The sequence below is a fragment of the Manacus vitellinus genome, unplaced genomic scaffold (genome assembly GCF_001715985.3).
Source record: "Manacus vitellinus isolate BGI_N305 unplaced genomic scaffold, ASM171598v3 scaffold_56_pilon, whole genome shotgun sequence".
NCBI classification, from domain to species: domain Eukaryota; kingdom Metazoa; phylum Chordata; class Aves; order Passeriformes; family Pipridae; genus Manacus; species Manacus vitellinus.
In genome coordinates this window covers 2,825,756-2,850,913 of record NW_021940660.1, presented here as the reverse complement: position 1 = coordinate 2,850,913, position 25,158 = coordinate 2,825,756, and the positions used below count along the sequence as shown (strand labels likewise).

The 25,158-nt window shown below is 38.9% G+C and overlaps 1 protein-coding gene across 1 annotated transcript in view; it reads right to left on the bottom strand.

Annotated features, from left to right (window-relative positions):
- The window catches only part of DPYD (dihydropyrimidine dehydrogenase), a 338,474-nt gene extending 313,753 nt beyond the window's left edge, over positions 1–24,721 (bottom strand). Inside the window, exons 1-3 of the mRNA XM_029963231.1 lie at positions 24,624–24,721; positions 23,027–23,403; positions 1,849–1,961 (exon numbers count right to left, since the gene is read on the bottom strand). Of these exons, the coding sequence (XP_029819091.1) occupies positions 1,849–1,961; positions 23,027–23,403; positions 24,624–24,721 (588 nt within the window). The remainder of the gene's footprint in view (positions 1–1,848; positions 1,962–23,026; positions 23,404–24,623) is intronic.
- Between the last annotated feature and the right edge of the window lie 437 nt (positions 24,722–25,158).

Here is a 25,158-nt window from a genome sequence, read left to right as displayed (position 1 = left end):
AAGGATCAGAATTTCTGTCAAGTGAAAATCCAGACAAGGCACACAAGCCAGCAATGACACCAAATCAGTGGTGTTTGCACAGCCCAAGAAGCTCAGGACTTGGGGATCCAAGAACATTTGAGACACTACGAGGTAAACACATACAGCTAACAGCAGAAAGACAGGAAGAGAGACAATTTCTAGAAAACTATGCACTTTCACAAATAACAGCAAAACCTTCAAATATCAAACACTTTTTAATTAAACTGAATACAAAAATCAAACAAGGTTGACATGGAGAAAAGCTCAGAGATTACTAAGAGCGATTTAAAAGCCTAGACGATTTGGAAAATGTCCATCAACACACCCATTAGTTAAGTGTGTACATTGTAGTTTAACTAACTAGGATAATTTACACTGGAACAGCTAATGAGGTTACTACACAGATACCCAGCTGCCCTGCTGCATGGATACCTGAGCTTCCTAACAAACAGTTTCTGAAAACAGAGTTTGCAGCACAGTATTGATTTCAGGTCACCTGAAAACATGAGGATGTAAACTGCAGCTGTCCAGGAGCCACTTGCTAAGCAGCTCAACTGTCTGTGCAGCAGGAACAGACAGTTGTGGGCAATGCCTCCATCAGACATCCCAAAATAATCGTCCCTGTTCACAACAGAGAAGCTTTTCCTGTACATTAGTTTCCAGTTATTATAATACTGGTCAATATATATAAAACTAAGCCAATAAATAAAAGAAAATAGGAATACTAGCTATAATAAGAAAGAGATTCTTATATAATCAGTGCCATAGAACAGGAAACTATACTAAGAGTATTGCTGAAATGTTAAGGCATTGCTCCTCCCAGCAAATATTTGTTAGTCATACTGGATTTCATGATTTTTAAGAAACTGAGGAACTTTGTGTCATTTCTGGTTTGGTTTGTGTTTTGTTGGGTATTGGGTGGGATACTTTTAATTACAAACAAATATCAATTTCCTACCTGAATTTGCCTGCTTAACAGGAAAAGGTGTTTTGACAACACTATGAAAAGATAACCAGTATCATTATAACCTTAAAGGAAATAGTTTGCAGACGTAGTATTCTACTTTTAAAAATTCCTGAATTTAGAGGATTATCTAACACAATCTGTAGGGAGACACTACAGACCTTCTAATCAGATGAGAGATCAAAGAGACAAAAGTCTAAGAGGATTTTACAAATATCACACTGAGACTAGGAATTCAAATACCTAGAGAGAAAATTATGATATCTAATGGCAGAAGTAATTTATAACGAAAAAATATTTATTCTAAAATCAACTATTTCCTGAAAAATACAATGCACAAAATTTAAAGTCCAGAACCATGTTTTAATCTAAGCTTTATGTATTTATTTATATATCAAATAGATACACGTGACAGGTTCCCCTATTTCTGTAGCAAAATAAAATCACCTTTAAAAGTCTCAGAAAGGATAGTGAAGTGCTGCTCTGTCCAGTGTTACTCTTGGAAAACAGAAGAAAAAGGAGGAAGTGGCAGAAGATGCAGCCGATGCTGGCTACTCAGGGAAGTTAAGGGGCTCCATGTGACTCAGGAGCTGACACTTGAGACGGATCAGACTTCATAAAAAAAGGTGAAAAAGTTGCATCGAAGACTTACTAAATCAGCAGAAAGGAAAAAAGGATAACACGCAATAGGGTCTGAAAAGTAGTTAGTTCATCACAAAGTAACTGTATCTACAGGAGCAAAATAGAAGCCAAATTTGGCTACCGAATAACACAAGAAACTCCAATTTCTCTCTCACACGACTGTGATTTCAGCCTTAATGATTTACTGCATGTTCCAGATGCAATAATGAACATGCTCTTACCGAACAGCTTTTGTCAGAATTCCTTTTCCATTGCTTCTTTACTTGCTTCTTTGCTGCAGTTGAATGAAGAGTTGCATGTGTCTGTTTTCGGGGATTTAAAGCCAGAATGTTCTGTAAAAAGAGAATAGAAAACATTAAAATATAGATAAAATTTCCATGGAAGTTCAAAGCCTCTTAAATCACACCTTACACACTTATTTACAGTGCTATGCAAAACCAAAACACAATTATTTAACATTATAGCCCAACTCCATACTAATTAGTTTAGATGCACATTGTCCACACAACTTAGATTATGAATATTTAAAGACATTTCTAGGATTACTAGAAAACAAAATTATATTTAATGGTCTTAATAATGGTTTCCATTCCCATGGATATTTTTTATGTACAGCATATAGAAACACATAATTCTGCTTCATTATATCACTCCAAGTAACACTTGTAAAGCAAGATAACCAAAAACATTAAAAAGGATCTGTTTTATTTCTGAATGTTTCATCATTTCAATATAAACTCCAACTTCCCCCGCACAATAATTTGCTTCTACACCTAGTGAGCTGATGAGCTAACTCATTTATCATAAAATGCTTTTATTTGCAAGGATACAAACAAATCCAGGAAATATAGCCACACTTTTAAGTCATGGTGATGATCTGACAACAGGCAGAAAGAAGTTTTTAGTGTCTTTCCCTGTATTAGAGTAACTCAACAAATTAAATTCGCTTTTTGGAACCCAAGCTCTTTTTCCAATCAGGCAAGTGACAGGTTTCCACAGCAAAACTGACCTCATTTAATTCAAGGGATGAGTGTGAAAGGCACGTAAGAGACACATCCAGACTCAGGTCTGTGAGGGAGAACCAAACCAGGCACATTGTTGGTTGTAACTCCTGGAATTAGTTTTGTAAGTTTGCCTTCAAAAAACATGGACTTCAGCACTATATGTCTCCACTGTGGTGAACTGGGTGTGCTTATTCTGCTACTATATGTCAAAGATGTGCAAGACTGACCTAGAGAAATGGAGGCGGAACATGATGAGTACAATAGGGTTATGAATATTATATCAAGATGTTTCCTAATTTTAAAAGTCTGCTTGAGTGGGTGATAATGATGAAACAATAATTTGTTGTATTAAGATTTTATTGTACTGACATTAATGGGGACTTTTTATTTTAAATGTGAAGGAGTCACTTTCTGTCCAACTATTTAATGCTTTAATCTGAAGTGATTGGTAATTCATTTTTCCTACAAACCAGAAATCTCACCTACTTGAAAATCCTACCTGCAAACAACAACATAGCCCAATGCAGTAACTCCCAGCTTGCCTGAAGCACAAAGATAAAAGTGGGGTACAACATTCAAAAAGGTATAGACTATTTAGCAGTCTACATGCTGTTGACTTTCAGAAAGAGTTAAAGGGTGTTATTGGATGTGCTTCCACAATTCCAGCAGTAAAGACTGCTCCATTTCTAGGTGTTCCCCAGCTGAGTACCTCAGGCAAGATGTGGGCAACCAAATGCAGTCAGTAGTGGTTTATGCCAATTTATTTCACTCTTAATTAAAACAGAGCAGGGGCATCCACATAAGGGATGTCATTTACAGCATCTCAGTTGATACTTTAATTTCTCAGGATAATCAAACTCAATTGTTGGAGCACATCTGACTGTTGAGTGGCCAAATTACAGAAACCGGGCAGTAGGTTCTGAATTACACACAAACTTCAGCAAAATTTTGTCTTCTCTCTTTTGTAATTGCTTAATGCTTGGCCATGAATATTATAATTATTTTAGCAAACTGAAATGAATTGCAAATTTCTAGCAATAAACTGTAACAGATGTACTCCACTGGGTACAGCACCAGTTGGTTTAAAACATGGAACAAATGGCGGGGCAAGCCAAGGACGGAAGAATCCCCATATGTTTGCTCCTGTTGGAATTCTGCACCAGGAGCATGGCTCCAAGCGCAACAGTTGCAGAAATCCAAAAGGACTACGTAGCACAGCATGTCCCAGAATTAAATCTGAAATAAAACTGGCACAGAAAACACTAAATCATTTATACAATGTAAAAATTGTTTATATTCCCACTACCTAAATAATATACTACCTGCCTAAATCTTGGATTGCTGACCAGAGTGGTTGCTCTAGCTAGAGATCTCTGGTGTTTTAAGAACAACTCAGACGTTAACTGCCTGGATGGGAAAGTAATGTAAATGTTTCTGGGTCTGTTGAACTGTCAGAAACGAAAATCCATGAGGGTGTTTTCTTCCTATTCATTTCAGTTCCCTGGTTGGTTTTTCACAGTTTATGGCTAGTCAGACATTTAGTAAATTTAACAAATAAATGCAGATAAGTCAGCAACTAAGAAGAAAAATTACTGAGAAGAAAGTTCTACAGTCGGTATTGCAAATAACAACATATGCACAAAAATAAACCACTTTGGACATGCAAGAAAGGAATCCTGAGATCTCCAGTCTCTCTAACACACTGGTCATCTGAGCAGGACGAGAGCTGGTGGTGAGAAGAATTATTTGGGGTTCTGCAATCTTGCTTGTCTGAATTCCATGCTTATTCTGCTCCATAAATTCTCATTCTTGACAGATGAGCTGTTGATCTCTCCAGATGTTAAAAGGGCAAGACTCAAGTTCCTCAACAGAGAATGCAAGTACATAATACACTCCTTTTCAAAGTACTCTGAACTTTGGATTTCACATGAAGATGCTATTTGTATAGTAAAGCAGAACCTCTGAATAATATCTTTACAGTTTTACATAAATGGTCACATTTATTTCATTAAAAATAAAGTAGGTATAAATCCATTATCATTAATGGCTGCAAATCAGAATATAACACTTCTGTATTTGTGTAGAAATCTGTTTAGGTTGATGGAGAAAGAAATGGGGCTATGAGTAGGTACACAGATGCACATGTTGAGTTTGTGACTCGTGGCACAGCTGCACAACATGCACAGTAGAGCTAAACCTGCAGCTTTGCACAGTGCTGATGATTATGCACACCACCAAAGAATTATACTTTCTTTCATTATCTCCATAGATTATTTTGAAGACTTCACTTTGGGAAGAAAGCTGAGTGGCCTGTCTACAGAATGCAAACCGGTATATTTTGCAGATGAGTTCCTCAAATACAACTACCTTAAGGAATTCTTTTAATAATAACCCACGACAATGACTTCTTTAAGTCTTTTGAAATACAACAATTATAAGCTACAAAATATAGAAGAATGGTTTGATTTCTGAATACATCCTCTTCTGGAAGGGAACATATTATATTGTTATTATGTGACTAATAGCTATTAAGGTTGCAAGTATCCTAAAATGCATTAAACTACTCATATGTAATGTACATGGAGAACAACTAGCATGTATAAGTCATAGCTACAGTTTTTAAATTTTGAGAATTTAGTGACAAATGGTTATGTTGATCTGTGCCAACACTAACACAGCTTCTGAGAATAAACTTACCATAAGCTATTCATTAGATGCTTATTGCTTAGCTTCTACTTTAAACTGTATGACTAACAAGGCTACACAAAAAATACTAGCTCTAATTTTCACTATCATCTATTAATCAAAAGACTGTAAAAGTTTTAAAACAGCATATTATATCACAGTAAGTAATTTATAAAAAATTTGAATTAATATTACTCCAAATAAGCGATTTCAAAGCAGTCACTCAGGATAGAATACACCCTCCAGTTGGGAGTCCTGTTTCTGACACAGCACTTTTGGTTAAATCAGGGCAGGTCTGGCACTTGCTACCCAGTGATGCAACAAATTTCTGGTAAGGACATTTCATTTCACTTTTAATTTCGTTAAAAGTCACACAACGCTTTATTCCCATCTCATAAAGCCACCCTTTTCCTGAAATCAGAAGAAGCTATTGCAATTAAATCTGATTCTTAATTAAATGCATATTCAGCAAAATAAAATATAAATTTATGGAAGTACTATGCTTGCTTATTGGGAATGCTCCAAAGCCAAGAGGGATAGGGGAAGCAGGCAGAGAGGGCACATTGTTAGGAAAAAGAGTACAATTTAAATCACAGGTGGGACTTCAGTAACTTCAAGGCAGTCCTCAAAAAGTCCTGCTAGTCTAGCATTGTCTTTGTAAAATATATGGCACTAATTCAGATTTTGAAAGCTTTTCTTTAAAGCACTACGTTGTGAAATCTTTGGATTTTTTTTCTTTTTTTCCTTTCTCTGCCCCAAAGTAACAATCTTAGCCAGGTGTCTTGCTTACGTGGACAATGTCCCTCACTCAAAACAGTAAGTTTGGAAAAAATTCAATAGTTCAGATTCCTCTGCTTCTGGAAAGCCTCCTACTGAAACCAATGAGTTGCACCAGGAGTATTTAGTCCTCAGTAATCCTCATCTTTGTTATTGGTAATTCAAAGTCAGAATGAGGATCAGAAAAATCTACCTGCAGGTTGCAGCATTAGAACTGTGTAAGCTTCTTAACAAGACAAAGTAAAAATTTGCTGGTTTCATGGATTCTGCCCACTTCCCCTAGCTTGTTGGCAAAGTTTCTTATTAACAGCACCAAAACACCTGCTTAAGTTCACCACAGATCAATACACATACAGTCACAATGGACCTGCTGAAAATGCAACTGTGTGCATGCAGACTATGATTGTGGGCATAAAATACACTCCCATGTGTTATTCTCTTTGTTTTAGCATATAGCATATTTACCTAGCCCAAACCCTGCAATACACAGGTTATATCCTGATTTACTCCAGTTGCTTCATAGAGCCTCCTCAGCTAAGCTCTTTTATATACATCAATTAAAATTCAAGAGTAGCCTAGGCATGCTAGGGAATGCATGTGGTGAACAATTTAACCCACCCCATTCCATTAATCTACCCAATTTCCTTAAAAAAGAGTTGTAATCTCCCTCACAGCAAGTAACATTAAATGTAGTGTAAGATACATATGTTCACCAAGTGAACATAATGAGAACATATTTATTTTTTCTAGGAGTAATGAGCACACTAAACAATTAATTTCAAAGCTATGCAAGTGTTAATTCACTGACAGAAACAAGTACCTGGGGCTTTTCCGATGATATTTTCTAGTATGTCTGAACATGAAATTAATTTTATAACTGTTATTTAGTCAAAAGCCAAAGAACTCAAGATAGAAGTATTTGTTTTTAAAAGATTAGATGACCCAGAATAATGAACAGTGTTTAAAAACCATATCAGTGAAGAAAAAGACAACCAAGGCATGAACTCTTTCTATTAATATCTAATTTGAACTGCCTAGTTCATATTTTACATCTACTGTGCCTCTCAGAAGGCTGTATGAAGCACAGTTAGGTGCAGCCTATAAAGTCCCTAACTATCACTGGTGAATGAAACTGGTGAAAGTTTCATTACCAAATCACCAAAAGCAAGTTCTAGTCATAGAAGAGTTTGTAAGATTAGAAGACAAACAAGATCCTAAAAATTAAATACCTATGGTGTCAAATCTTCCAGAAGCTAGCTCTATGTAACATTTTGTTATTGAAGAATATGCTGTGAATTTCTCCCTCATGCTTATGTATGACAGAATATCCCATAAATTGACACTTGTGTCAAATGTGCATTTCCTTACTCAAGATCTGAAGAGAATCTTACAAACAATTTATATAATCTGGCTGATAATGTATCTTAGGAGTTCATCCAAAAACTTCAAAAAGGTGAAAAGACTGTGGTTTCACAGCAGTTTAGGCCTGGTTTAATTGTGAGGCAACAAAGGCCAGAGAAAGCTCAGTGAAATGTGAAATGAGCGCAGATGTCAGGGGAACAGTGTGGTCAGCCTTTGGAGAATCCAAGGGAAACCACCAAAGAATTATTTTAGTATATTATCAGATATATTTTCTGTTACTGAGACAAATGGCTGCATGTGTGAGCAAAGTCACAAGTTTACTGCAAACCCATTTTATTGCAGTATATCAATGTGATGAGGTGCAACCCTCTTCTCTTTTAATAAGGATAAATTCTCTAGGTGGCCTTTTCTGTCCATGTCTGAGAAACAGCACTTTACACTACAATGATAGCTACAAACCAGAGTCCTCAAGGTCCAGAAAGCTGAAAGATAGGGCTCCACTTCTTTGGATAGACAACCAACCTATGAACCAGTGCTAAAAGAGCAGTAGCACTGCAGCCTCCTGTGAGATAGGGACTGAGAAGCCAACAGGCTCAAGGGACTGAGGTCTGACCCTGAATCTCGGTGTGAATTTGGGCAGGGAGAGCTCAAACACACCTGGAAAAATACTCAACTTTTAATCAGAAGACTAATTTCTTCTTTGAGCCACACAAGCTCAGAATCTCAAAAAAGTGCAAAAGCTAAGGCCAGTGGATGATCTTGTGATAAGCTGTGCACTGACAGGTCACTGCCTTTAGCATAGCATTTAAGTACTATATCTTCCTCTTTACATTTCCACATAGCTTTACATTTCCCCATAAAACAGACTGCTACTATATCAGAACAAACACCTTTTCGGTTTCTTGCACTCCTTACATAGCCTCAAATATTTAGGGAGAGTAAGACTATTTACCTTACTCATCACAGCATGCCAGTATCCTAGGAGTGTAGTCCTAGATCCATTACTAGATACTTAAAAAATGGCATTTTCAAAACGGTTTTACCACTACAGATTTTCATGATCCTCAGATTTCCCTGCAGTATGTAAACATTAAGTCTTAACCAAAAGAGCAGTTTTCTAAATCTCTCCCGCAAAAGTCGAGAAAGTCTTAGATATGAGTTAACAAAAGTGCACTTTCTGTTACAAAAGCAAAGTTAATGCATTACAGATTAACAAAGTAGCAAAATTACACAATCCTAAACATGGTTTACCTAATCATGTTGATACCTTAACTTTCAGATTAAGAGCTTGATTTCTCTTAACTCAGCAATGCATTTGTGCTAGGTATTACTGTAAATTCTAAAAGGTTTATTAAGATAAAAAACAAGAAGAGTTGTTTCCCTTAGATACCAACCACTCTCCTCTATGGGAAGAGCTCTGGGTGGTAAATTACGCTGCTGGAAACTCTGCATGCTACCTCCTTGACACAACTAATCTCTGCTCAAGTGCCTTGACCCTTACAGGGAAAACTAAAGCGAATACCCACCCTCCGTGCTTTACTTTAAGTACCCAAGTAGTACTAGTATTCAGTGAATTATTCATGTGTTTAACACAAGCACATATACATCAAAACCATACAGCTGTAAAGCAGGCTCAAATTTCACATTAACAAAAGATCAGTTCTGAGGCTTCTCCCTACTCTGTGATAAGATCATGTTTTTACACTATAAACAATACACCACATCCAAAAATATTAGCCTCCATATAGCAAATTCAGAGAAGGCATGGCTGAGCACAGCTCTTGTAGATTTACTCAAAGTTGATTTCTCTATTATGTATTCATTTTGTTGTCTAAAATATTACTTAATTTACCGTAGAAGGTTTTAATTTGGTGCAGCTATCCTTCTCCACGTACAGTTAACATTTTAAATATTTTTTTTCTCTCTAACTGGACAGTTTTTAACCATCCAACCAATTGGCTAAGTACAAAAAGAAACCCAGAGCAACTCCTGTCACAGTCTTGATTCTTAGCTTTATGAATGCTGTTACATTAGAAGCAAGCGCATGCATGGTCTCCACAGTCTGTGAAACCCACTATGCCCAAAGTTACCTTTTTTCATCTTCCTAATAAAAATATATTCCTTCTTTATAAGTCAAAACTTAAAGCTTCAGAAAATATTAGGTTTGTATCACAGGCGTAACAGTAGTTTCTGGTTTTCCTCTCTATAAAACTTATCCATGTCTCAACTGCTTGCACATCAAATTGCTCTGTTTACATGAGGAATACATGTGCCATTTGGTAACTGCTCATTCACACAGAGAGTCATTTAACAAAAGGATTACAGCACCAAGGATCGTTATAATATACATACATTTACACCTCACTTCTATTTTTCTACAAGAAGACAAAAAGACTGAAAAAGAAAGCAAGCTCAGTTGCCCTTTGAAAATAAACTTAATGCCAAAACCAAAAATAGGCCACTGTATCCCCATAACTGAACCTCCCAACTGGACCCTCAATTGAGGGTGTTTGCTTAAGGAAAACCCAAACTTGCATTAGAGACATGTCAGCTCATGACAGGTGAACACTCTACTAAATTTTGATCACAAGAGAAAAATTAGCAAAGTTACTACTGCCTAAGTTCAATCATTGGCAAAATCAGCGGAACTAATTTTAGCTAAGCAAAGCAATGTTCTGAGAACTTCGTTAAAAGGTGATTTGCAAAGTCCAATAAATGAACTTGAAATTCAAGGATGAGTGACAATATATATCCAAAAGATCTAGTACATTCAGTGCTTGAAATACATGTGAACATCTGTATTTGTTCCAAGAACATGCCAACTATCTATCAGTACTGACATTCTAAATCTGTTGCAATATGAAGAAGTAAGAAGTAAATTTACCTTTGTGCAACTAGTGTCCAAACTTCTACAAAAATTTCAGTAGCAACTGTTAAATACTTTGGTAAAATACAAAACTGGAAATGGAACTACTGATTTTCTAGTAATTTTCTGTATACATCAGATCATTCTAATCAAAAGGGAAAAAATAATCAGCATCTAGAAGTAAAACAGAAATGTGAAGGACTTGTTAATTTTACACTATAAACAATAATGGTTTGATATGTGAAGTCACATTTTAAAATATAATTAAATGCCTGATAATTGGGGGGGAAAAAAAAAAACAAAAAACCTCACAGCCAATTTTCAAGCAATAAAATTTGACAGCCCATGCAAGTAAGGTAAGAGGAAACTGTTGCCAGTTTCCCCTTTTCCTTTTAAAACATCTTTGTCCTTTTTTGCAGAAGCACACAGTGATGTTAACACCTTTAAGCAAAGAAACGTGATATTCTGTAAATACATGAGGAATCATATGCATTATAGATGACAATGGAACATAAATTGACAACAGGAAATACAAAGGGATTCCTTGGAGTTCTTCACTCTTACAATTTTGATTTTAAAATCTTATTGACATTAAATACTGATGAAAGTGTGGGATGGAGGCAGAGGTGATAATCAGATTAGGCTTCCCAGTCTAAAAACATGCCAGTAAACATTTGGATCCTGATCTATCATACTTTGTCCCATCCTTATACCAGAAAACTTATTTTTAAAATACTTTATAAAGGGTGTTGTATGTAGTAGCATTATTTTCCAACTCTTTTACTTATTAAGCAAAATTGCATCTCTGCTGTGAGTCCTCTAAACAGGCAAGAACTAGTATTTTCATAATTTTTAAAGTTTTCTAAAATTATAGTGAAGTATTTCTCCTATAAAAATACTGTAATGATTCTGAAGCTGTGGATTTCAAGCATGAAAATTAAAGTATTGGACTTTTAAAAAAATAAAATTTCCATCTTGATGACAGGTCAAAGCTGTCTTTCCTAGACTACAATACCACAAAGCTGTCATTCATTTGGGATTGAAATATTAACAAACACTTGTCTCAGATCAACATCCCTTTGTTTGTGGTTTGGTATGAGCAGGAGCACATACTGCAGAGTAACAGAAGTAATGTTATTCAGAAATTATGCAAAGGAAGAGTATCCAGGTAACTTCTATAAGTGCTTTAATTATTTTCCTGCTCTTCAGAGCAGGATGGCTTCAGAAATGTGGATTTAGTCTCGACCTCATAGAATCATAGAATGGTCTGGGTTGGAAGGGACATTAAAGACCATCTTGTTCCAACTCCCTGCCATGGGCAGGGACACCTTCCACTAGACCAGTTGCTCAGAGCCCCATCCAACCTGGTCTTGAACACTTCCAGGGATGGGGCATCCACAACTTCTCTGGGAAACCTGTTCCAGTGCCTCACCACCCTCACAGTACAGAATTTCTTCCTAATATGTGATCTAAACCTACCCTCTTTCACTTTAAAGCAAAACCCCCTTGTCCTACCCCTACATGCCCCTGTAAAAATAAGCCACTCTCCAGCTTTCTTGTAGGCCCCCTTCAAGTACCAGAAAGCTACTTTAAGGTCTTTCCTGAGCCCTCTGCTCTGAACAACCCCAGCTCCCTCAGCCTGACTTCATAGGAAAGGTCCTCCAGCCCTGTTATAATTTTTCTGGCTCTCCCCTGGACTCACTATAACAGGAACACATCCTTTTTATGTTAGGGACCCCAGAGTTGGATGCAGTACTCCAGTGGGGTCTCGCAAGGGCAGAGTAGAGCAGGAGAATCCCCTCCTTTGACCTGCTGGTCACGCTTCTTTGGATGCAGCCCAGGATATGGTTGGCTTTCTGGGCTGCAGACACACATTGCCAAGTCATGTTGAGCCTCCCACTTGACTTTAGGTCAGTTCTTCTTTTAGCTACTGTTTGCTCCCTTTTCCTGAGCAAAGGCCTACCTTCACAGACAGATGAGTTTTGTAAGCAAGGAGGGTGATTAACATCAGAAGTAAAAGTTATATGCCCAATTAAGCTGCTTCTCACAGCACCCGAGGAAGGGATTCACAGCTGCCAGTATGCCAAGCAGGGCACACTAGCTGAGTGTGACAAAACACCGACCAGATAAGAGGAACACAACCACAACAGTTGTTCTATCTCACCCTCCTGGACTTACACATCAACTGGCAGCCTCTCACAGGATTGCCTCCAGGATAATGGTTCTCAGCCTGAAACTCCCTAAGTTTAAACACTTATCTCCATTCAAATGCATGAGTTCCCCAGCTTCCATTTGAAACAGGGAGAAAGAGGGGGAAGCCATCGCAAGTAATTACAAGAATAAACATTTTGTATAACAGTCTAATTGTTACTGGAGTCACCCTGGAACAAGAATACCTTCATCCCCATGTTCCTGCCTTGCACTGCACAGGATGGATGGCAAACCTGGATGAAATTCTACTGATTAGTTCTTCAGCTAAGATGATAAAAGTGAATCAGAGAACAGACATGATAAAAACACTGCTCCAGCACTAAAAGAGTTTTGACCCAACTCTCAAGCCTGCTTCTGTACTTTTGACGAAGGGCTCATTAATAAGGTGCACAGAGAACATTATGCTGGGAGTTAAAAACTATCTAACTTTGCTTTTGAGCTAAATACTTAGTGTTCCTAAATCAATTCATCTTATCTTCTCACCTGGTGCCAAGATTTAGCAGCATGCAAGCTACTCTGCTTTACTTAAGAAGCAGTTCTTGTTCTGCGGTCTTCTGGAAACTCTTTCTTATCATATCCTATCCTAACTAAAGAGAACTGGCCCTTCAGCAGTCAATAGTATTTGTTACTGCTGACATTTTAGTCCGACTGTAGATATTTTGAGAAGAGACAATATTTTTATTTTTTTCTGTTCTGTATTCATTTCATTTCTCCATTTTATCACCAGCATCCTAGAACAGCTTCTGTTGTGGTTATCTTGTTTGCTTTTTTTTTTCCGTCACAATTCTTTTGTCACTTTCTCACTTCCATCTGTTTTGAAAAGCTATGTTTGAGTTAACTAAAATCTTCTAAATTTTGCATTTTCAATTGGAGCTGAAAAAAGGGCAATATCAGACAGTTTTAAAATGGAAGTAGAATAATTCTGGGAACCACCTGTCTTCTCCCATCTCGTGTTCCTGTTATCAGCACGCACACACATCCACACATTCGAGTGTGTGTGTGAATTTGCACAAGACTGCTTTGTTCCTCTGATTCTGAAGACTGTCAAGATTAGTAGGGCCGTGTACCTCTAGGACTGATGAACAGACTTGTTAAGGTTAAAATCAGCTCTCGTATTTACCTGTAATTATATTCCAAAATATTACACTACACGTGGTATTTTGAGCACACATCCTCACACCAATTATGGATTACAGTCCTAAGAGTTAGTATATAGACCTAACTAGACACACTAAGAAGGACAGCAGGCTTTAATTTCATCAATACTAAACCAAAGGCAAATCTGGTACTCATTCCAATTTTTTCCCTGAGCAGTAAATCACTGACTACTTCTTCAATACTGATTTAATTTAGAATTAAGAGTTTTCCTTAATGTGACGGCTACACCCTATCTCACAAACCTCATTTTTAACCTTAACATGTGACACAATATGAAAACTGCTGACACAAGTAATTGACTGCTTTATTATAAATAGAATATTTAAAGTTATTTTTAAATGCCTCATAAATCCATATTAAGTCTACTTTATTGATTTCAGAAAAGTTCATTTTATTTCCATAGCGATATTGCATTATCTGAGTACTTAAAAAAAAAAAACAAAACATTTTTCTTGGTTTTAACTGTCATTGAAATATCCTTCATTTCAAAGATATCAAGAAATTATCACTATTCACTTTCAATACAAAGCCTCTTACATTTCAGCTGTCATTTTCAAAAAATCATACTGAAAATAGTGTTTCTAAGCAGAGTTCAGTTGCAGTGTAATAAGTAATAATTTCATCAATTAGCAGTATTCAGCATCCACTGAGAGTTCTCTCACTATTATTTTATTCATAGAGTTCTTTGTGGAAGTAGCATACTAAAAAGATCCATTTATCCTTCAAGGTTTTTCATAAATGTGTCATACATCTTAGAAAACAATTGGTTATTATTCTCGCTCAATCTAAATAACTATAATAACTTCCAGGTGTAAAACCTCTCTTTATACTTTCAATCTTCTTTACTCACATTATGGGTCTACGTTCTTAATAACCTATTCTAACACTTCTACCTACATTCACAAATGAATTCTGGAGTTTTGCATGCATGCTAGACATGCCTGGATGGAAGACTAGTCAGCTTATTGTTAAGAGCAGAATAGAGTTGGGTTTCACAGAATGCCCTTCACAATCAAGGCAAAACCAAGCATTTTATAATGAGCAAGATGCTAGTATAGATGTTAACAGCGCAATGGCTGTACAGGAAAATGCTGTGATTATTAAACTCGGCAATAGCTTGCTTTGCATATTTTATTCCTCCTTCCCTCTAGATCCCTGCACATATTTATCAGCGCTTTTCTCCTCACCTAGAAGCACACGTCCTGCCTTCTGTCCTTTCATCTCAAGACTGCAAAGGGCTCCCTTCAAAGCGCAACATTATTATTCCTTAATCAACTGACAGGTATGCGATTGGGCAGTAAAAGGTCCTCTCTCAAGACTGGGTAGGCAGCTCCATGCAGACTGTACAGCACAACAAAACAACCCCATCTCAGGAAACAGTAGCCCAATTTTCAGTGATGCATCTCCTACACAGCAGCCTGCTCCATTCTCTCCACATTGGTCAAATGTTGCATTGACTGAAGAAATTCTGGCCAGGACAGCTCATTCCAACAGAAGTTTCAGTTTAAATAAGGCCTCTCAGAGCACAGTTAACAAAATCACAACAAAGAACCAAGGCAATTGTGCAGCAATATATTAATAAATAAACTAAGTACCACAACAACCTATCTGAAAATGGCACAGAGTCTAATCTCCATAATGAGCATAAACCTAATGATATTGCATGTATGACTAATATTTGAAAGAAGAGCATCCTTAGGAAGAACATATTAACTAACATCAAACTTTCAAAGCAGCTTTCACTTTTTCCACCTTATTTCTACAGTCTCAAAGTGGTGTGTACAGGTATATCTATTAAAAAAACCACACAAACCAACAAGACATGTGAATTAGACAGTTTGGCTGCCTGGACACTTCTCTCCTTAATTACATATATAATTGGTTTTGAACCCGAAATTAAAATGTCAGAATGCACCATGATTGCCTTTAACTGATGACTAACATCCATCCCATCTAAATGGAAATATTTAGATTCATCGCCTAGATACCTTTTTAATTTGCTTCCAAATAGAGTCACAGGCAAGCATGTCTGCCTTCTCCCATTTGCACTGTTGGTGTCAAGTTGAACTGGAAAGGCCAACCATTTCAATGAACTAAAATAACGTAATTTTAAGGTCAAGTCACTTGTAACACTTCAGGCAGCAAATGTCATACTCAAAATAAAACTGAACCTCAGCTTAAGCAGAGACAAAAGGTTTGGCATTTCAAGGACTTCATTGTGTTTATCACCTTAAATTTGCAAATAAAATATGGACATCACATATATTAATATTTATCATACTAATAATGTTTTCTGAAGCAATACATATAAATAGTAGAAGAATTATTAAAACAAAAATACTTTTATAGGTGGGCTTACTCTAATTTCAAATGGTGAAGTCCCTGCAAGACCTAAAAACACTAAAAATTCCTCATTGGCTTAGGGAGGCATCTATGACCACGGTAAAAACCCAGATGTTTCATAGGAAGATATCAGCATTTTGACAGAGGAACGAAGTGAAATTGCCAAACTCAGTCGGCAGCAAAGGAAAACAAAGCTGTTGAAAAATAAGGTTATTTCATTTGTACTTTACGATTTGGATAATATTAAGAAAAAACTCCTTTACATATCTTGATCTAAATAGTCCCCAAATGTACTTGCTTTGGTATTTCCTCCTCACTGTGTCTTCTAATTTTCATTGTTACTCTTGGTTTTTTCCTAATCGTATTTTAAAAAGTTTGCCCACTTGAATCCCATGTTCTTTGTCATATGCAACAACAAAAAAAATTGGGTATTTTGTCACGGTTGTAAGAGTTTATGAGCAGAAAAAAGTCAAACTTAAACCAAAACCCTGCCTGAATCACCTATTATTTCATAAAAGAATACACCTGGCCAATTTAAAGGCAAAATGTTCTTATTTTTAAGAAACATTATTATGAGAAGAAAACCAGATAATTTAGTTAAATTCTTCCACTTACTTCTTTAGCTGCCTTCTTCCCCAATCACAATTTGACCTGGATATATCTGACTTTTTTCAAAATTTACGTTTTGAATTATGGCCTTGCATTTGAACTGCATACAGATCGAGAGGACAAAATGCCCCCCAAGATCTGTGTAGCCAATCTCTGTTAGCACATTTCACAAACTGAAGCTCTGTACATGTAAAGTTGCCAGAGATTTATGCTGTGCTGATCTGCAAGAATTCTGCCCTTTGTAAAAAATGACAGCAAATGAAAATGAAAAGACTTTGAAAAACATGCCCACACAAACACCACCCTCTGAGCTTCTGATAAGGCATTTATGGCCAAGGGTTTCCTAATCCCAAATGTTTGATTTCTTTGCCAAATCACATACTTGCCGAAGTCTTATATAAAGGCACAAATCCTGCTCTTCTCAAAGGCAACAGCACAGGGCAGGGAGCAGAGTGTGTAACACTGTACTGATGAAATAAAAAAGGAATAGAAATCATATGCTAATAAGAGGAGGGAGGTTGCCAGGCAACGAGGGAGGGAGAGAAAGCAGTTTTTGATTTGAACTCTGTGCTGTCAAAGGGTTAGCATAGCCAGAACAAACAGGACATATTCAATCCAGCTTGTCTGCAGCCACCAGGAATTTCAGCTTTTCTCAATATTTTAAATAGAAGTGTGTTCCGAATTCAGTGCCAGTTACATTTGTATTCCCTGGGTCATTTTACTGACACTGACAAAATGGTATAGGATAGGATGAAAAGTGCAATTTTTAAAAGTGTTAATTTTAAAAGCAGCAGCTTGTGTCTTTGGGTAGCACAAACTGCACCATGCATGCACGCTGGCTGGTAGGTTGGAGAGAGAGCTAAGCAATCTTGTGTCCAAGTAAACTGCAGTCCATCAGATACAGCCACATCTCTCTGGGATGCACAATGAAAATTGTGCAAATTCTGCCCTGTTGCTAAAACTGCCCCCCTTCAAATGCATCTCAAATGACTGCCCTGCACCATTGCACTTGTCATAGCTGAAGGGCAAAATCCTGCCTTATGGATCTCAGCTTCCTATATAGACATGTAGTATTACTTTCTTAGATGTAACACTAAGCAGAGGAAAGAATAAAATTCAAGATTGGTCTACAACATAAAATCATCACGAAATCCATTTCTGTAAAAGGAAAATGAATTTCAGTTCCTTCTCATTTTCAGAGTTGCTCACTGCAGCGACTACTCATAAGTCCCAGCCATGAGAAGAGGTGGGAATAGCAGTTCTTATTTGAAAGATCTTCTTAGAAAAAGAGTAGAATGTTAAGAATGTGGAAAAAGTTGGAAGTTGAACTCATAAGTAACACTGAAACTCAAAGGTTGAAGGAAAATGAAAAGCACGAGTCAATTTTTTTTTCCAACACAATTATTTTGGAGGACTTGACTGAATTTCAGCACTACAACCTTGCAAACTATCAGCAGTGGAGGCAAGACCATACATAACTCCTTGAGCATCAACAGCATAAAACATAAAAAGATAAAATGTTTCATACAGAAGACTTTCCTTCCTACTTGCCACATCAAATTTTAACCTGATGAATAAATCATATTGTTCAATCCTGTAAGACAGACATGGTAATTGTGGTCCATAATCTTCCATGAGGTCTTAGCAATCATGCTGTAATTGCTGTTCCACTCAGCTAAGGGTTTACTATAATAAAACCTCTAAAACAATGAAAAGGCTTGAGAAATTCATTAAACAAAAACAGCTAAACAGGAAGCTTTGTTTCCTCACTGATTGTTTGTTAAATGACCCTAGGAAGACACAGCCATCACTCTGGAACAGCCATCTGATCATCTCAACAAGCTATAAAGCAATAGCATAAAAGCATTCTACATACTAAAGCTTCATTATGGAACTTCAAACAACTAACAGGTATCTACAACAGAGAGAAACACTGTAATAATTGGGGCTTTTAAAAATAAAAGTTTAGCCTAGATCAAATGAAGCTGCTTCAGCTATTTATTCACATAACTTTTGCCTGACAGTTTTGCGAGCCATGCTGACTAGTAGAATTACCTGCTATCTTGCTGAAGGTTTCCTGTGTTTTAACAGTACTTTTTATTTTTCAATCCCTGCCCTGCATCCCCCTTTGAGCAAAACAAGCTTAGCTCTCCAACACACCTCTCTACCTGCAGTCTTTCACTGTTTTCATCCATTTGATGAGAATATGAAGGATTAACGTTGCCAAATCAAGTACTTGGAAATTAACGAATGGAAAAACTGTGAAGCGTTGAGTAGAATCTTGAACGACATTATTGAGTATTGGTCTCTGTGTGCTGTGTTTTCCTGACTGCATTCTAGTTTTCTCTACAGTCTCTCTAGTCATTTCATTCGGTGATGTTTGGGTGGTGAACACTTTATAACTCTTTGCCATCCAGACTACAGCTAGTGAGAGTAGGTCTCCCAGCCTTCATTGGTAAGGGCTTCTTCCCAGCAGAGCAGAGATGCTTTGCCACACTGTCACAAACCTGAAACGTTGACAGTAAATTAAAACCCATCCCCCAACATAACTTAGTGTAAAAAACGGTGTTATCATTCTTACAGGAGGTGGAGAGTATGTTGGCACTTCACAGATCTCACCTTCCTTCTGAATCATCTGTTGCATATGTTTAAAAGGGAGTTGGGTGTTGATGGGTAATTCCCTGTTGGACCAGCAGCTGGGTACCTAGAATGCTGTCACAGCTGTTTCCACCCCAGCACTGATGTCAGAAGTGAGAATAAAGTGAAAGGTGTGAAGGGCTAGAGCCAAGTTCTGAAATTGCAATCTGGGAATTGCCTGAGTATTATCAGGGTAAATTTGTGTCACTTTCACCTATAATACAATGAACACTGTCACTATAAACTGTGTCAACCTTTCTTTTCATTTAGCTTCAGACAGTATAGATGGCTCTTAAATCACATATTTTTATTGTAGAAGTTATAAAATTCATCCCAAGCATCTTTGTTTGGTGTTACTTTAGAAATCTAACATTTGCTGTGCTTTTTGTTCACTGTGCTCTTATTTCTGTGGTGGTGTAATCCGTAGGTATAAATAAATTGCTATTGCCTATTGTGAACAAAAGCTTTACAAACAACATTAACTTCAGGGTGCAAAGGAATGTTTCTTAAGGACCAGACTGCGCCCACTGGGTCCTTAGTGAGGACACAGGTGGCTCCAGGAGTTCCTCAGTGCCTAGTGGAATGCGGAACGAGGTTATAGGCTATTTGAGCAGCTCACTAAGGGTACAGACAGCACACCTGAACTCAAAGGACTCACCTGGTTTCAGGATCAGTTAGGGAAACAGAAGTTCTTGTGTTTCCTGCTGCATGTAAAGGCCACTAGGGAAGTGCTCATAAGCTTCAAGGAAGCCTTATTGTACAACCTGCAGTTTCTATACTGTTTGAAGTAGCAGGTTTGATAGAAGTGATGGTTCTTCATTCCCCGGAATATATACTTAGCAGGTGCTACACATCATGGACTATGACAGCAAGGTTAGCAAGTTTCACTTGTCAAGTTTATTCTTCTCCCAATTCTTCCCAATTGAAGATTGCAATAGATATAATTACATACGGCTTATACACGATGATAGGAAGGAATCAGGTAAAAACAAAAGGAAAGGTGAAAAAAGAAAGACTTTCTTTCCCAAAGTATCACTGCGAAGTTTACATGAAGTCTGTAAACATTCTCTGGATCTTGCATGTACATTTCACATAGTTTCACATTACAAGTTAGAAAGGGACTGCTTTCCTCAAAATGTAGATTTCAAAAATTCTTACAAAGATTTAGAGAGGTAATAAATAAAAATCCAAGGCAAGTCCTTGTACCATAAATACAAGGTAGGTAATTTCACATGTAGCTATTTTTGAACAGGCTTTCTTTCCTTTTGCTTAGAGTATCTGCATCCAAGGAATATTAACAGCACATTTTGACTGTATTTGAAAAAAGGCAGTGTTTGGAGTTTGTGGGGTTGGCAGTAGTTGAGGGGAGGTGGAGTTGGTGTTTTGTTTCGGTATTTTGGGAGCTATTTTTGTGGCAGTTGTAGTGTTTAAAAAAATAAATAAATGGAGACCACCATATACTTAAATCACACCCCACCTAGTCTCCCACAATATGGAAAGCAGACTTTCAGAACACGATTATCTATATAATTCCTTTATCTTCTTTAGTTAGGCTGAAGCTTCTGGTGAAGCTGAACAAGGGGGACAAGATTCCTTGGAGATAGCTTCCTGGAATTTTTCTTTTGTAAAATAACTTGGAGAACTGGCTGTGATTTTAGCTACTTCTAGCACAGATTCTCAGCTCCTCTTTAATTAATGACATGTTTTTTTATTCAGCCTTAACTATTTATATAAATTATCAAGTAATACCTGGACTTCGAAGATCATATTTAATATTTTAATTATATGAACTTGAATTTGAGACACTAACCACTGAGATAAGTTTCATTAAATCATTTGTTCAGTTTTTATATTGTAGCCAAGAAATTGACCAAAACATTCAAGTTGTGCTGCCAGTGCTCATGTTGATAGACCGCTCCCCTCAACAAACAAATTACTGAGAATATTTACCTACAATGACAGACTTAGTTAACACACACTGTCCCTACTTCAAAGATAAAAATAAAATACATTTTATTGAAAATACTTCCCCCTCTCCCCAAAAGAAAAAAAAAAGTTCTATGCAGGGGAAAAAGAAAAAAACAAACAACACCACGGAGGGTTACAATTAGATTATCAGCAATTACTGATATATTCATCTGAGAGACAAATCATACAATGACTAAATTTATTCGAACAGATGGGGAAAGGACAATACGTTTGGTAAGAAGTAGACTGCCTTGATTTCCTTGCTAGTTCAAATGACTGCTGAAAACAAAAACACAGTAAGATGCTGACCAAAGTTTCTATTTGCAACTTCAGAGTAAAGCAAACGCTAGCCTTTTCAAAATCCATCAGTCTTCTAAATCATGTAGTACTGCATACTATTATCAATACACAGTCCTATCATAATATTGTTCTTTGAATCTGAGTCATATATCTAGAAATGCAAAACAATTTAACCCTAGAAATATTTTGCATTAAAAAATTAGAGGAAAATACTCAAAACCTGTACAACTAAAAATCAATCCTTTGTCATAAAAAAATTATCTTCAACCCTTGAAAAATCCCAGATTGGCTGCTCTGAAAACACTGAGCTGGTAAAAGACAGTACTGATTTCATACCACAATGCCTCCCTAACTACCAGGAAGACTTCTAAGATAGTTCATTCTTCCTGCTCATTCCACTTCTGGACATGAGTCATGGTTTGAGCAGCCGCTCAGTTAGGAAATGGACTAGGCACAAAAACTCAATATGAGAACTGATGATAAAATTCAGTCACAACCGACCTAGAGGTATGTTCAAGCTGCTGCTGTGCACATTCAGGTATTATGACTCGGCCCTCAGTGAGCTGAAACAGCTCACCCTAGACTTAGTACCTCACATTTCAAGGTAAGGTACAAAAAGTTGTGTCAGGCAAGAACAAGACTTTTAACTGCAAGTTGGTTTATTCCAGACTCTTCATAAAGAGCTGAAGTTTACAGCCACATGCAAGATCCTGTGAAGGGTGGGAAAAAGCTACCTTGAAGCCCAACCACACAACCTGGCTAACATGGGCAGGAGTTCACCACATATTCCACTGCACTAGCAGTGGTCAGTCCACCTCGCACCAGGGCAGGCCCCGAACCTACTTCCAAGATCCCAGCCAGACCTGAAGCAAGGAATGTCATACAAAAACATTAAGTGCCACAGGTGCAGCTAGCCACTTGAACCTGCCATCCTGCTCAGCCTTCCATGCAACTGCTTTAGTCCACGGAGACTGGGTGCAGCCCGTGCGCTCAGCTTGGCCCGTGGTGGGACAGCGAAGAGCTGCGGTCCTGCACATCTCCACCAGCCCACAGGCAGCTGCAGGACAGAGAACACCAGCCTGGCAGCCTGAGGCCGCCAAGGGCTCACCAGGTCACGGCCCCCGAGCAGCGCCGCCCCGCAGGAACCTTCCCAGAACCGGGAGACCGACCGACCGGGGAGACGGGGCTCGGCCAGACCCTGCCCTCGAACTTTAGAGGTTGAGAGGAGCCCCCCCCCGCACACCCCTCGCCGGCGACTGCCGCGCTGCCGGGCGAGAGATACACGGGCGCAGCCGGAGCGCTGCGCCCGGCGCTGCCCGGCGGCCGTCCCGGCAAGGGCAGCGGCTTCCCGGGCGGCAGGCCAGCCCGGGCCCCCAGCGGCCCAAACTTTGCCGGGCGCTCCCGGCCCGGGCGCCGCCGCCGGGCAGAGCCCCTCCCCGCTAGCGACAGCCGCACGTCCCGGCAGGCGAGTGAGGGTATCAATGTCACCGGGTCCCGGCTCAGCACACGAGCCATGGTGTCCGCACCGCCACGCCTTCCCCCGGCTTCCCGCAGTCCCGGAGGGAGCTCGGAGGAGGGAGCCGGCAGCCCGGGCAGCAACGCCCAGGTGGGCGGCGCGCGCCCGCGCCGGGCCGGGGCCGCCCCGCGGGGCAGAACCGCCTGGGGGCAGGCACAGGTGTGCCGCGGGACCGGCATCGCCCGCGGGGGGACAGCGGGCACCGAGGGCAGGGAAGTCCTGTACGGGGGGCTCGGCACACACTGCCCCGCCGGGAAAGGGCCGGCGTCCGCGCCTCTCCCCGGAGTCCGTGTGCCTCTCCCCATCACGGACCACGTGCGCACCCGGTCTCCTGCACCTCCTGGAAGGGAAACTGCGCGGAGAGGGCCAAAGATCACACTGGGTGTTTATCGTGACAATCCCACAGGAGCAGCCTGCACGCTACGAGTGCTGCACCTGGGGCCACGGCCCCTCTCCTGCCCAAAGAGGGGTGGACCCTTCCCAGGGTTACACTTATACACTCTCCCAGCCCAACTGGCCTAGGCTGTCCCCGAACCTTCACTCTTGTCCCGACAGGGACAGCGAGCCTTCCCACCTGCTCAGGAGGCGCCCCTCCCAGAAGCCATCCTGCTGCGGGAAGTACCAGGAAAGCCAACAGGCCCAGTCACTGCCTTTGTGAGCTCTTCAGCGTCTTTCCTCCCAAACACTGCGATTGTTTGATACCAGAAACACAATATTTATGGTATCACTAAAATAAATATTCCCACTGCAACAAACGTACAAAGAAGTTCTACCTTCCCTGCTACCTTAAAAAAAACAAAACCAGCAAAAGCAAGTATTTTCCGTGGGCTAGAGGGAGGGGGGGGGAAATGACAAAACAACCTAACACAAACCACCACAACAAAAAAATAGTAAGCAAACCAAAAAGCACCAAACGAGCCAAACACTGTAACATCAGTTTCTAGACAGCACTTTCAAGTAGCCACACCTATGATTCTCCCAAATACAACAGTTTTTATCACCATTTCACAAGAACAGAGTTTAAGACTAATCTTTAATTTTCCAATATATGTGCCAGAAAACTTCTTGGGTTCTTTCTCCCTTTCTCAAAACATATCCCAGATCTGCTCTTCAACATTCTCTTTATAGCACTCATTTTATCCAGTTAGCTTTCATTCTCCCTTCTTTATTACAGCATTAAAAAAAATAGAAAGAGGATTAAAAAAGGGCTGCCTACTCCTATTTGCTTTACAAAAAGCCTGGAAAAAGTGCATGTAGCTTCTGGACACTGATGACCCTTTGGGTGCAGGAGGGAATTGGCTTGCCTTTTCTCTTCCTTTCACATCTCCAGAGAGAAAACCTCTCACAGAACAGCATGGAGAAATAATTACAAGGTAAAGAAAAATGGTTTCTTTCCATCTCTGTAAATGAGCACTTTTGAGAGGCCCAGTGGAGATTTTTTTTCTTTCGTAAGATGTGGAGAAATAAGGTTGTGATCTTTTGTGTCTCAAGTGAGATCTGTGTTTTCTCAAGTCTTTGCTTCAGCACTATTGCATAACAATTCTTGCTGATTACAATCACCCATGGAAAACAGTTAAACTGTTGGCAGGAAAATCAGAAGCAGGATCTCCTGCATTGCGAGTACTTATCTCTAACAAATCCAAGAGTCTTTGGTTCATTTCACTAATATTGACATTGCAGAGCAGCTCAGTGGTCTCTGGTGCTAGCTGGGGAGTTTCCTAGTTGCATTTGTTCCTGACCTACAGCTGTATATTGACTGTGCAAGTGCATTAAGTGTAAGTCTTTTTCACAAAGATTATTTCCATGCATATGTAATGATAAACTGCTTTGTGTCCAAGCACTTACAGTTTTCCTCCATTTGTTCTAAAGGAGCATTTACATTAGAAGAGACTAGCAGCAGACACTGAGCTCTGCATTACACCCATCTTCTCTCTTGTTCTGCAAGTTACAAATCATTGGTTACCCTCATGTAATCTAGCAAGTCAAATGAACCTGACACCTGTAGGATTTTTGACCTGTGAAACTAGAAAACAGTAACACCATTTAGATTTCATAGAAGCAGTTTTCCTTACAAATGAAGCAAGACCTATTCTGC